The 15,506-nt window shown below is 36.4% G+C and overlaps 1 protein-coding gene across 1 annotated transcript; it reads left to right on the top strand.

Moving 5' to 3' along the window:
* Positions 1 to 6,532: 6,532 nt before the first annotated feature.
* Positions 6,533 to 13,894, top strand: LOC123659472 (esterase E4-like). Its single transcript, XM_045594684.1, has 3 exons — positions 6,533 to 6,676; positions 10,039 to 11,336; positions 13,730 to 13,894. The coding sequence occupies exons 1-3, from the start codon at positions 6,533 to 6,535 to the stop codon at positions 13,884 to 13,886; spliced, it is 1,599 nt and encodes a 532-aa protein (XP_045450640.1). The 3' UTR covers positions 13,887 to 13,894.
* Positions 13,895 to 15,506: the final 1,612 nt, after the last annotated feature.

Below are 15,506 nucleotides of genomic sequence, written 5' to 3' on the forward strand. Positions count from 1 at the left end.
ATATAAAACTGATAGTTTTGATCTACAAAAAAAAAAGAAGACGAATTTCCTTATTATAAAAAGTTCTCTTCGAGGTATAAAGAAAATGATTATTCGGGTATACATTTTTTATTTTGATTTTTTTATCGATAAAAAAAAAACATTACAAAATTATCTTAGCACCTTTATTTTATTTACAATGATTTATAAAAATGTGTAATAATTATCGAATGATATAAAAATAATAGCAAACTGTAATAATAATAATATTCATCACTAGACCATACATTAGACACTGTAGAGCCATCATACATGACTATAGTCATGTATTTTATTTAAAGATACGGACAATTTTTGTCGGCTAGGGTACACCTCCGCAACACCACATAAGGAACTTTGTTCCAAAAATATCAACGTCGAGGCTATAACTTCTCGACTCCAATCCGCGGCCACCGCCCTCGGCGAGTGGTTTAGGAAATGGAGAATCGAAGTAAATCCCGAAAAGAGTGCAGCAGTGCACTTTGTTAAGCACACCAGGCGCGTCTTCTGGACGAAAGGTCCCCTGTTTGGCACTCCGATTCCTTGGCTAAAGGGAACAAAGTACCTAGGCGTCATTCTCGACAGCAAACTTTCGTTCAAAGCCCACATCAACCGGGTCCGAAACAGGGCAGCGTTCGTACTAGGTCGATTGCACACGCTGCTATGCGGGAGGAGTAGAATGTCTCTTAGAAATAAGACGACATTATGCAAGGCTTGCGTACGACCTATTATGACCTACGCGTGCCCTGTCTTCGCTCATGTGGAGCCAACCCTCATCCATAGGTTCCAAATCATTCAGAACAAGTTTCTACGCACTGCCACGTACTCGCCGTGGTACGTGCGTAATGTCGACTTACATCGCGACCTTTAAGATCGATTCAATCGCGAAGCACCTCAAGATACTCGCTACAGCGTATTTTGAGAGAGCGCGCAGTCACCCAAATCCTCTTGTAGCAGAGGCTTGCAAATACGTAGGTAGAGGAAACTTACAGACCGTACAAAGACGTCCCATGCACGTCTTAACCGACCCTGACAGTAGGATCACGGCGCTTAACGCCATATACACCACCACACACAAGACACACACACACCACCCCCGCCGGCGAGGGCGAGGTCCCCGCGTTCTGACGGCCCGCTCACGCCTAGGCGCGTAGCGGACCGTCCGTAAGCCGTCTCAGCGCTCCGCATAGCGCCTCCTCCACTCCGACGACGCTCTAAGCCGAGGTGCGATCTCGCTAGGAGACACCCTTAGGGGGTGTGTTTTTCCCCCCCGAGCCCTCCCAGAGGGCTCCCCTTCTTCCTTCGCGACCGGTGCCTTTAGTGCCCGGCCCCTCTCACCGGTGACGCTGTAAAGGCTGCTAGGGCCAACAGTAATCAACAATTCGAAAAAAGAAAAAATGTCAACTGATATAAATTATATATTTTTTTCAACGATTACCTATTCCACGCGACTGTACATTGAATTTTTACGTCGTTAGCTACAGCATAATTTAATTTAGATTTATTCGAAAGTAAAGACACAATTGCCCTTGAAATGTATAAATAGAATAATTATAAAAAGTGAATTATAGTAAAAAATATTCATAAAGGTTTTATCAATAACCGTTTCCGACAACTTCAAAATTTGCTAACATTAAAAATTATAAAAACCTCAGATCTCCACTAATATTGTTATTTTTTTTTTGGTTTGTGTATGTGTAGGATTGGTGGGGAGATGCACAAGGACTAACAATCAGACTGGAAATAAATATTTGTATAAACACAAATACACACTCCAAGCTGAATTCGAACCCGCGACCATCGATGCTTAGGCGCCGAAAACACGGCACACGCACCATTACACCAGAGTAAAAAGCTCATTTTAATTTTGTTACCAATTTTACGCCCAATCTCATAGCTCTTATTTAAAACTGAACCAATAACATTTAATTCAATTAATCTCCATATTTATATAGCACGTGTACCTATGCTTTTCAAGTGTGCCTCATAATAATAATTTTAAAACATATTGATCAATGAAAAAACTAACCAGGAAACGGTATGTCGAGACAAAAACAGGCTTATTTACGACAGGCCAGTTTACAGAGAAATGTCTAGGTAGATAATATAACGTTTGTTATCAGGACTGATTTTGTATCTGAAGTATTATTTAGATAAAACTAAAAACTGTTCATGTTTAGCAAGACCCAACAACTTGTTATATCAGACCTAAACATTGGAGTAATTTACTTAGATAGTTCAAGAAATAATAAAATTTATCGGCGTTCGGTTTTTTAACTGACAAATTTTCTAGAGACGTTTGCAACACACTTTTACTGAAAATGACATTATGGATGAAATGAAGTTTTTTTTTTTTTTAAATTAATGTAGATACTTTTAACGACACTTTTTTGGTGCTAAAATATTAAAATTAAGACAATCAATTACTTATTACATTCCGTGTGTTAAACAAAAGCCTACAAGATCTTTTATGTTAATTTAAAAAAAAAAATATGTGGTGTCATGGGACACCAGGTAGGAACGAAGTTCCTTCGCATAGTATAGAAGCAACACAACTAAATTTTTTTTTAATTTTATATACATTTTCTAGTTCTTGATTTCTTTTTTAATTTTTTTGATTGGTTTTTAATTAAGTACATAAAAGTATTTAGGAAATTTGGTATTTTAGAAAATAACAAATACCGTAAAATAAAATAAATCAAACAAAATAATAATAATTCAAACTTTTAAGTGAAGTACAAAAAACACATGTCTTTATTTATTTTTGTCGACAGTATAAAATTACATAAATAAATTTAAATAGCTTACTAGTAATATTTTAGTTTTACAAACGTCATATTATACAGTCGTGTGACTGATATTACGTCACTTCCGTTATATATTATTCTTATGGTTTTAGCTAAATGTCAAGCCTGCGTAAGGAACTTCGTTCCAATAAATGAAAAAATCAACCATAATCAATATTATTTAATTGACAAATTCATTATTATTAATGCACATCTTTAAAAAAAAATTTCTCATTTTACAGTTAGGTATAACTGACTTTATACAAATAGTCTCTCATACAAAAACTACACATCATTAAACAATATAATCTATAGCACCGTTAATTCGTCCCAAGTTTTTAACTATAGGTAAGTTTTTAAATTACACAACAGTAGCATTTAATCAGTCTATTATATGTAATCGCACTGCAGTCTTATCGTTAGTAATATTCGTTTTAAAAAACATTTATCTCGTGCTTAAATTGGTACCTACAGTCCAGGGCTGCCAGGTGCACAAAAAGTGTGATCGTACGTCAACTACAAAAAAAATCGTATGCCAAGGAAATTTTGAAATAAAAAGATCGTACAGCCCTTTAAGACTAAGTACTAATTTTTTATTATAAATTATCAAAATTCGTTTAGTTTTAGAAAATAAATGTAATAAAACTATTTGTTACACTCATACAAAATTTTCTGTGGTCATATTTTTTAATAAAAGAATTTGTTGGGTTAAACTTCATAAAATTTTCGTTTCTTCTTAATTGATTGCTTAGCTAATAATTTACACTAACGTGTATCATTGGATAAACTGTTTCTAAGTTTTGTTTTGATTAAATAAACTTCGCTGAATACTCGTTCACAATCTGCTTTGTAGTGGGGAAAACATAACAAATTTAAAGCAAATTGAGCCAGTGTTTTATAATTTTCAAATTGTTTTTTATTTCAAGTCGCAATTAATACCGAAAGAAAAAATATCTATCTATATATCTATAATCTATAATATATATAAAAGCGAAAGGTCACTCACTCATCACGAAATCTCCGAAACTATAACACCTACAAACTTGAAATTTGACAGGTAGGCTCCTTATAAGACGTTGGCATCCGTTAAGAACGGATTTTACAAAACTCAACCCCTAAGGGGGTAAAACGGGGGTTGGAACTTTGTATGAAAGTCCTATGTTTTTGAAGTAAGAAACTTGAAATTTAAAATGTAAGCTCTATAGATGGTGAAAAGGTGTCCTAATAATGTATCTTTAGAAATCAACTCCTTTTTGGGGTTAAAACGGGGGATCGTAGGTTGACTCACTGATCACGCAATCTCCGAAACTATAACAGCTACAAACTTGAAATTTGACAGGTAGGTTCCTTATAGGGCGTAAACATCCGCTAAGAACTGATTTTACGAAAATCGACCCCCAAGGGGATAAAACGGGGGTCGGAAGTTTGTATGAAAGTCTTATGTGTTTGAAGTAAGAGACTAGAAATTTAAAATATATACTCTATAGATGGTGAGGAGGTGTCCAAATAATGCATCGTAATCTATATATATAAAGGAGAAAGGTCACTGACTCACTCATCACGAGAACTCAAAACCGCTGGATGGTCTATCCATCCAGTTTGAACAAAGATAAAATTTGGCAGGGAGGTAGATTATAGATAGCAGACGTCCGCTGAGAACGGATTTTACAATATTACACCGCTAAGTGGGTTTAATTGGGGTTGATATTTTGTATGAAACATATACAGCTTGAAAATAAAACTAAAAATGTGGTGTATAGAGAGGTTTTATAAAAATAACTATTAAATTATACTAAATTGTGCCTTTTAAAAAGTTACTCAGTTTGATAAGCATTTCAAGTGACTGAAATAAAAAAATAATTTGCGTTAAACATCTTAATAGTAATGCATATCTTCATAACCACGCGGACGTAATCGCGGGCAAGAGTTAGTGTATTATAAAACGAAGTCCCTAAAAGTGTATGTAATCGATTCGCTCAAAATGTACTGAACGGATTTTCATGCGGTTTCAGCATTGGAGAGAGGCATCCACTATTGGCAAGAGGAAGGTTAACGGAACGGCTAAGCCGATTTTGATGAGAGTTTCACTGGTAGTTTGCTGGGAAAATTTTGTGACACACTAATTTCAACGCGGGCGAAGCCGCGGGCACAGCTAGTATTATATATATTAGTTTTCTTAGAAAGCAAATAAATACAGCTCTTATATGATTATTCAAAGAGACTTCATTCAAGTAAAAGATCTAGGCACGCGTTAGGTAGTTGGGGTAGTTCTCCTAAATTCATGCTTGCCGGTGGATGACGTTTTTTTAATTATGAAATGCTTCCAGGTAATAGGAATATAAAAATCGTACATTTTGTGTACGATCTTGGTCTAGCGATCGTACATGAGTAAAAATGCAAAAAAATCGTATGAGTACGATTTAAATCGTACATCTGGCAGCCCTGCTACAGTCTCGTGCTACTTTTTCGTTTCTTCTTACAATGACATTCGGAGATGCATGATGATTTTCAATAATATCTTGCATAAGGACATCAGCTATCATATCATTTTAATTTAATTCAAACAGTCGTAGGTCTTTTTTTAAACTGTCGATGTCTATCTGTACTTAACTCTATTGTTACAGCTTCAAGAAATGCTGTTCTCAGTTTCACTTAATCATTATGATAAGCCCCACGTATACTTGCTTCTCAGCGTAAAATTGTTTTTTTAATTTTAGTTTAACTAGAATATATTCTGAAGATACATACTTTACTAAGTTTTGATGGTTTCTCATATATGTATATCAGATCCTCTATACTAAGTTTATATAATAGATACTCGGAGGCGATTTATAGCGACTGTGTATCACAAACTACCCAATTGTAATAAATACAATATAAATATATCTCCTAGAAGCCATGAACTTGAAGACATGTTCCCTTAAAATATTTTTTGCGATTTATTTCTTAAATAGCATACTCTATAACAATAATTGTGTTTGCTCGCAAAAGAAAAAAAACCGACTTCAATTACGAGTACATCGGCAAGTACTAAAACGTAAGTAGAAGGAACAAAAAACAAACGCACTTTCCAACAAAAAAAGAATGATTAAAATCGGTTCATAAACGATGAATTCCCGAACATACTTAAAATATATATATATATACACACGGTTGAATTGAGTAACATCCTCCTTTTTTGAAGTCTGTTAAAAATGTACAATTTGCTGTAAAAAATATGACTTTCATGTTGCATAATCAACGATATCTAGTTAATATTTTTTTGGACTTTCTATAAAATCAGAATTTTAATTTGATATATTAAAGAAAAACAATGGTCGAAACAGCTACGCGTGAGTCAGGATATTTTCCTTGAGAATTTTATCACAAAAATATAGGTATTACGTGCTATTACTATTATGCAATTTCCTAATATAGCTCCGCTACAAAATTATGAATTATTTGCAATTTTTGCACGCGGTTAGCATTGATACAAGTGATACAACAGACAACAATAACATACGTCATACACGAGATTTTGAGTGTGGAACCGCGTAGTTCTCTAGATTAGTCAATAATATTCCACTTCCACTGTGCGTTCATGCTAATTTAAGTTGAGTACAACAAGCATGTCATAGCTACCTTCGTTAGGTAAGCAGAGTTTTTTGTTGATAAAATAGATTATAGATTATATATTTTAATGATAAGATATTGATTTTATATCATTCACGAAGATATCACTCAGAACGATGGTCGTAATATCAATTGCTCAAGGAAAATTAAAAGGTGGTGAAACAAAAACTGACGATGGTGTAACGTATTACGAATTCTTAGGGGTTCCATACGCAAAACCTCCGACTGGCAAGTTGCGCTTTAGGTTAAGTAAATATACAGTATTTGTTTACTTCCGAAGTAGTAGCAAATGTTTTGAATATATGTAAATATTGATAAAATATTGATTATTATAATATGATAGTTTTCAGTAGAAGAGAATTATACGTAGTATCCATCTTAACGTTATTATCATAGTTTAATTAAAAATTTACGAATTTTAAAAAGCGAAAAATATGTTAATTAACTAACATATGGCGGTTATGTTTTTTTATTTTGTCTTTTCCAAACGAGGCTATTTTTTTAGACAAAGATTGCAAAAATACATTTTTCCCCAAAAGCTTTTTTGTTTCACTTCAGCCTATCGCAGTCCACTGCTGGACATTGGCCTCCCCAAGTTCGCGCCAGACATCCCGGCCTTCCGCAATCCTCATCCAGCCTACATCGGCAATCTTACGTAGATCGTCGGCCCAAGGGCCGGAGGGCGTCCCACACTGCGTTTGCCAAGACGCGGTCTCCACTCTAGGACCCGTCTACTCCAACGGCCATCGGTCCTGCGACACAGATAACCAGCCCACTGCCACTTCAACTTGCTAATTCTGTGGGCTATGTCGGTTAATTTCGTTCTCTCGCGGATAGTCTCATTTCTAATCCTATCTTTGAGAGAAACCCCAAGCATAGCCCGTTCCATTGCACGTTGAGCGTCTTTAAACTTGTGGACAAGTCCCTTCGTCAGTGTCCACATCTCGGTTCCGTATGTTGATGAACACAGGCAGGACGCATTGCTCGGAGACTTTTGTCTTCAAGCATTGCGGAATCTTCGAAGTGAAGACTCGACGAAGGCTGCCAAACGCCACCCAGCCCAACCGAATTTTCCTATCGGCCTCCTTCTCGAAATTGTCGCGGCCTAGTTGGATAGTATGGCCTAGGTAAATATAATCCTGAACAACTTCGAGAAGGGTACCATCAACCGATACCGGTCTCGGTATGACTTGGTTGTTAAACATAACTTTCGTTTTGTCCAAGTTCATACAGAGACCGACACGCTCGTTTAGACCGGCCAGCAACCGGCCTAACTCTGGATGAGTGATGTGTGAGTGATGACGTCTCTGCAAAGATGACAATATCGTCGGCGAAACGAAGGTGAGAGATGAATTCACCGTTGACGTTAATATCTCTTTCCCCCCAATCTAAGGTCTTAAAGACATCCTCCAGCGCAGTGGTAAACAGTTTCGGTGATATTACATCTTCCTGTCGTACCCCACGCCGGAGGGAAATAGGTCTTGTTCTTTGGTCCTGGACATGAACGGTCATCGTCGCCGCATCGTACATACATTTCAGTACCTCAAAGTATCGCCAGTCGATATGACATCTCTGCAGAGAGTCCAGGACAGCCCAGGTCTCGACAGAGTCGAAGACTTTCTCATAGTCCACAAATGCCATACACAGCGGCTGATTATATTCTTCTGTCTTTTGAATAATCTGCCGAACAGTATGGATGTGGTCTACGGTGCTGTAGCCACTTCGAAACCCAGCCTGCTCTGGTGGTTGGAATTTTGATTCGTAACAACCCTCGAAAACAGTTTATAGACGTGTCTCAGAAGTGAGATCGGTCTGTAATTCTTCAACAGAGATTTATCGCCTCTCTTAAAGAACAGCACCACCACACTCCTGGACCACGCCTCCGGCGTGGTACCTCGGTGGATGATGACGTTAAAGAGTCTTGCCAAGGTTTTTAGGACAGGTCGCCCTGCGGTCTTAAGGAGCTCAGTGGTAACTCCGTCATCCCCCGGGGCCCTCCCGTTTTTAAGCTGCTCGAGCGCTGCACTAATCTCATCCTCTTCGAAGTCCGGGATACACTCCGAATAATGGCGCAAGAATGGTGCCCGTGCATCTTCGGTGTCTCAAGTCGCAGGCTTGCGTGCGCTCGATGAGTATAGCTGTCCATAAAATTCTCAACCTCTTCTCGGATCTGAGGGCGAGAGCAGACGGTTCTGCTATCTGCTGTTTTAAGCTTCGCAAGAAGTCTTCTCCCCAATGGTCTTTGGAAAACTTTGGACCCTCTATTATGCTCAATCAGAGTAGTAACCTCACTCGTATTTGAGCAGCGGAGCTCTCGGCGAATAAGTTTCCGTATCCTCTTGGAAAGAGCCCTCTGTTCTGGCGAAGCAGCCGGCAACTCGCGCCTCTGCCGCATCAAATCCAAGGCTTCGGGAGAAAGTTTGGACTGTTTCGTTGGCTTTGTTGGTGGGAAGTGCCTGCGACCCAGTGTACACACCGTCTTCACCACGTTGTCGGTTATCTCGTCCACGTCGCTAGTAATTTCCAGCGAATCGAATCGGTTTTGGAGTTCCAATTGGAACTGCTCGGAGCCACATAGTATTTGGGGCAGCGTAGGTCAAAGAGTAGATTTCATCAAGCGGGTCCACTCCTTTCGGAGACATATATTCAGAGTGCCCCGTACTAGCCGATGGTCACTGCGAGTGGTCACTGCCGGTGTTAAACATGTTAACCACTGAGATATCTCTGAATATATGCCTTTTATCCGCTGTGATGAAATCTATCTCGTTCCTCGTCACAGTATCGGGGATTTGCCATGTCCACCTCCTTTGGAGCTTCTTCTCAAAAAATTAGTTAGAAGTAGAACAAGTGCCCGGAGTCCAGGATCATCGTGTCCTCACCCTCTCTTCGGACTTCAGACAACCCCAGTATGCTCCACTTAATATGACTAAGTTCTACTTCAAGTTCGGTAAGGCGATGGTCCAACCGTAGCGTGCGTCCATTATACGTAGCCAGGTATATTCTATGGCAGCCTCCCGTGCCCCGGTGATTTTTAGCACTCTCTACCCCACCGTTACCGCGGGCGCTGCCGTAGCCGGGAATAGCGGGGCTGCCAGGAACTAAAGGCCTAAACTTTTGGTGCGAACTCATGGGTTTTTTGCCCCTAGTCACCCAGCGTGGGCAGGCGGGTTGGTGACCGCAGGGCTGACTTTATCGCACCGAAGACGCTGCTGCCCGTCCTCGGCCTGTGCATTTAAAAAAGCCATCGGTCGGCCTTTCAAGTTCCAAGATGGTAGTGGAACTGTGTTATTCCTTAGTCACCTCTTACAACACCCACGGAAAGAGAGGGGGTGGCTATATTCTTTCTTTAGTACCGTAGCCACACAGTACCAGTTTACCGTAGCCAGTTTTTTGTTTAGCCTGTTTATTTTAAAGAACAGTTATTTAGATTCACCGCATGATTGACGACATATCAGTATTTATGATTTAATATTAAATTATTTAATCTAAGTGCATAAATACTGATTATTATAGTGGCTATTCTTACTACAATATTTTCGACTTTCGTAAAATAGAAAATGTTTACCATTATTCTCAGAAGACAAATTCAATGTAACGGCTAATCTGTTCTTGATTTTTCTAGAATCCCCAGCCCCCGGAATCATGGGATGGTGAAAGAGACGCGACATTTATTACTGAAGACAAGATATGTTGTCAAACAGATATTTTACGAGGAAAACAAATTGGAAGTGAGGACTGCCTTTATCTCAATGTCTATACTCCAAGATTACCTGATAAGAATATAGATTTTTTACCAGTAATGGTTTTTGTACACGGAGGAGGTTTTATTAGTGGTAATGGTATAATGAAACAAGAGTATAATCCAGATTATTTGATTAAAAACGACGTTGTTGTTGTAACATTTAATTACAGATTGGGTGTCCTCGGTTTCTTATCGTTAGATATTCCTGAAGCGAGTGGAAATGTTGGCTTGAAAGATCAAGTGCAAGCTTTGAAATGGGTCCAAACTAACATTGGCAAGTTTGGTGGAGATCCTAACAATGTTACTATTTTTGGAATAAGTGCTGGATCAGCTTCAGTTGATTATCATCTTTTGTCACCTCTATCAAAAGGTCTGTTTCATAAGGCAATTCTTCAGTCTGGATCGTGTCTTAATCATTGGGCTATCAATTATGAACCAAAAAAAGTCGTAGAAAAACTTTTAGAAAATATGGGATATAACGGATCAACTCGGGATATTCGAGCTTTACATGAGTATCTTATTAACAGTCCTCTTTTAGACCTTGTACAGGCAAGTTATAAAGATATAGAAAGCTTAGCTCCTAACAGAACGTTTATAGGTTTTGTACCAACTATCGAAAAAAGCTTTGGCGATAACGAAGCAATAATAACTGATATTCCTTACAAACTATTCAAAAAGGGCAAATTCAATCGCGTGCCAGTTATTAAGGGTTTTTGTAACAAAGAAGGTTATTTGGTCAATGCATTCAGACCACATCTCATCCCAGATATAATTAAAAACTTAAATTTTATTGATCATTGGGCATATGAATTAGAAGCAAGTGACAAAATGAAGCATAATACGAGATTTGTAGAAGCATATTCAGGAAATGTGCACCCTGAAGATGATAACGACAAAGTTGGAATTGATTTCTTCGGGGACTTTGATTTTGTGGCAGGTATTAAGATAAGCGGAGAAATCATGGCAAAACAAGATGTTCCGGTTTACTTTTATGAATTCTGTTACGACGGAAAAATAAATTTTTTCAAAAACGCATTTGGAATAACACGTAAAGGTGCAGCTCACGGCGATGATACAAGTTATATATTTAAACTTGCTTTTTCGATTCTCGCCGAGAAAAAAGACAAAGAAGTTAGAGCCAATATTTGCAAAATGTGGACTAATTTTGCTAAAGCAGGGTAAGAAATTCCTTATTTCATATATTTTTTATTTCTAAATAAGTTAAAAAAATTAAAAATTTATGATATTTGACCTGAACTAAAATAAAGAAATATTGGTTAGATTTGTGAAATGTGGAGTAATTTTGCTAAAACAGGATATTCCTTTTTTTTTCTTCCAATTTTTTCTTAAATAGAAAAATAAATATTCCTTAAATACTACTAACTCAAGGACCGTGATATCAAGATTAAATATATACAAAACATTAAAATTATTGAATCATTTTAAAAGAATCTATTTAATCTGAAAATCTTGTTCTACATTATTAAGCGACAACAAACAGATTAAAAGAGAATTAACAGAGTCAAATTTGTGATATACTCGTATTCACAACGGTTTTCGTCAAAACCATCAAATTTTTATTAAAAGCTTTTATTTAACTTGCAATGTATGTGGGTGAGTATATTGTGTATGTATGTTTGCTAGGGTAAAATCTTGCAACTCAATTAAAGCATAACCTTTAACCGATTGAGCTGAAACTTTTTATATACGTTAACTTTAGATGAGAATACATCTTTAGTTTTGTGACCGTAATCCTAAATTCAAAATAGCGTCCACGCCCATGATGGTGGAGTAGTTATTTTCAGTGCACTCCTACAATATGAGTATCAAATGAAAGAGCTTGTAAATAATAGCTTAAGACATGAAGTGACGTCATTCTATATCCAATATGAAGGATTTTTAAAGATAGTTTTTTTTTTAATTCACTCCTACAATATTGGCAACAAATGAAATGGTTAGTAACTTAAAAAATAAAGTGACTACTCTAAATCCAATGTGGCGGAATTGAAAGATGGCACACTTACTTTTTTATGCTTTCCTACAATACGGGTACCAAATGAAAGGGCTTGCTGAGAGTAACTCGAAAAATTAAGTGATGTTACTCTAAAACCAATATTGCGGACTAAGATTTTTAATCTTTTCCACATTATGGGTATCAAATAAAAAGATTTGCTGAGAATACCAAACTGAGAAACCAGTCAAGCAACAACTAAAAACTAAACAATAAATGAGAGCAATTTTTTTTTAAAAACAAGCTTTTATTTTTAAATGCGCTAAAAAGAATAAAATAAAATTTTCCTTTAAAACTTTTACTATCAACATATAACGTCATCACATAGTGTTCATAAAACAGAATCAAAGCTTTTCGCGTAATTTACCTATGTAGATGAACAAGTAAATTAAATTTCTGATCTAATCGATTTTGATTTTTACAAGTTTCAAGCTAATTAAATACGAGTACTTAAATGTCGTGACAATTTTGATCATGTGAATTGTGTAATAAAGTTCCATGTTGATAGTAAAAGTTTTAAATGAAAGATTTATTAAGTTTAAGTCGTAACTCAAAACGAGAGCACGGTTAAAGCCATAACTTCTGAAAATCTTAACAATTAGCGTTCATGGAATAAAGCTGAACATCTGTAGGGTTGTCAAAAAGTATGTTTTCATTTTATTAACCAAATACAGTATCACCTAATAATCACTGCCTACCATACTAGAAATAAGTAATTTCACTTAAAACAAAAAAAAAATGGAAAGTAATCGAAATTTAAAAATTTTGCTACTGAAATTTTATTTCTATCTATTTTATTTTATTTTAAGCAAATTTTATTAGATACAAATCAAGGTCTAACTCACAGGTGATAAGGATAAGTACCTAGGTGACCGAGCTTAGCTCGGTATTTTCAGTAAATCGTGTTTTTCAGAAATCATATTTAAATACGAATTACATATTGATAAAATATGAATAATATTTTCCGATTTTACCAACATAATAATAAAAAATATGAACTGGTTATTTAAATAAAAAATCATGAGTGCAATTAGAAAAAAAGGAAAAAAAACCGATCTGGAGTCACTGGGATTTGAACCGTGGTCTTCTCGGTCGTCCCTGACCGTCCGATTTCCCACCTGAGCTATTAAAACTTTATTGACAATTGCGAAATTTACTTTCGTATTCTAGAGATATTGTAGCTATTTTTTCTTTGCCTCAAAACAAGGATAAAATGATATTTCCTAAAAATTAATCCTAGCTAGATTGATTTATCGCCCCCGAAATCCCCTGCACACTAAATTTCATGAAAATCCTTGGGGCCGTTTCCGAGATTCAGATTATATATTTACGGTTGGCTGATAATTTACTTATATCTAAGAATTGCTCGTTTAATAGTATTAGATAGGACTGTAAAATACATCGGGAAATTTATATAAAATTGTTTAAGATTGTAATGTCTTTGAATATATTATGATAAATTTAATTTTCTACAAAGACAGTTTTCAAGATAAGTTTACCCTTAGTTTTTTTTTGTATTTGTAGGCAAAACAATTCTATAATATTAGCCTTTTTTCACAGGAAACCCATACTAGATGATATTCCTATCCAGTGGGATAATTACACTGAAGAATGTCCATCATATCTCATCATTGGAAACGAATTCAAGATTGGATCTGTTTACAAACCGGAAAAAATGGCTATTTTTAAAGAAATTTATGATAAATATGAAAAATGACTTGTACATTAAAATAATATTTGCTATTTGTTTTATAAACGGTGTTATTATCTAACAGCGAGGCCATTTTTTTCTACAAAACAATAATCTGTCATAAGCTGATCAATAAAAGATAAAATGATAAAAGAATAAACCCTAAAAATAACCTTGTATTTAATTTCATTTTTTTGCAAATTTCTTTACCAAAAATATATGATTTTAAACTCATCGTGTACAAGATTCGTTGACGTAGTATTTGATGCCGGCCGGGATGAGAACCCGGTCCTGTTAGACACGGCGTCGTCGGGATTGTTCAGAGGTTAGCCGGACAGTCCCCATGGAGGAGAAGTCTGGGCTTTTAGCCGAGGCCAGCCTATCGCTGAAGGGATCCTGTTGCCTGCAGATCAGATGCGATTAAAGCGGCTGAAGGCTCCGCAGGGGATTGGTCGGTATTGCACCCCCAAGTGCTGAAGCCGACATACGGTCTAGGACTGCCTACCCGGGCGTCCTGGATAACACCCGTATATGGGTTCCCCTGCGATACCAAAAAAAAGTATTTGATCGCAGCTTTATATATACAGTTCTGAATATTTAACCTTTTTAAAAATTATTTTTTAACGCATTTTCTTGGGTGAATGCGTGTTAATGCATTGATTGATTGACGATTGATCCAGTCTTTAACGTCTTACTGCTGGCTGCTCAACAAAGGCGTCTTTTTTTCTTTTGTGAAGAGTTAGAGGTTGGCCTACCACGCCGCTCTACTGCAATAACGCCAAATCCTTGGCTGATAATTTACCACAGACGACCGGGACCAAAAGCTCTTCGTTCTCTTCGAGGCAAAGTGAAGTGATCCACAAGGACTTACATTCTAATTGAAAACAAATATATATATATATAGCAGTGCCCACGACTTCGTCCACGTGGAATTTAACAAAATAGTGATTGTTTAGTTCGCAGTTATAAAATAAAAAAAAAAATCTAAAATAAAAGTAGCCTAAGTTACTCCTTATTACATCAGCTATCTGCCAGTGAAAGTCCTGTCAAAATCTGTCCAGCCGTTTCAGAGATTAGCCGGAACAAACAGACACATAGATAGACGTAAAAAATGTTTTTTGTTATATGCACCATGTGGTTATTTTAGTATTACAAACAGACACTCCAATTTTATTTATTTGTATAGATGTATAGATATAGATGCTTAACATCTGCCAGCCGTCACGTGACTGCTCACATTTTTTTTTCATTATGATGAGTGAAATTCATGTAAACGTTAGAAAACAATTATTTCAGGTAATTATATGTACTTAATTAAATTAATACCTACCGAATTTAGTCTGAGAACTTGAATTTTTCTTCCGCTATCGTAAATGTTCGCTGTTGATAAAAATAAAACATTTTAGCAATATACTGGGATTTGGTTAGATTAGATGTATATTGACTTTTGTGGTATGTTTATATATCTTTACTACAAAACATACTAAATGTATTTTTTTTATCGTTGGATATATCTCTTCACTCATTATTATTAAAAAAATAATCTATTTTACGTTTGTTTCTTTTTATTTTTGCTACCGATAACTAACTTATGGATCGATGCTTGCACCGGTGCTCTGTGCGGCGGCGGGTCAACACCAGCCGGGC

Source organism: Melitaea cinxia, chromosome 14 (assembly GCF_905220565.1).
Source record: "Melitaea cinxia chromosome 14, ilMelCinx1.1, whole genome shotgun sequence".
Lineage (NCBI taxonomy): Eukaryota > Metazoa > Arthropoda > Insecta > Lepidoptera > Nymphalidae > Melitaea > Melitaea cinxia.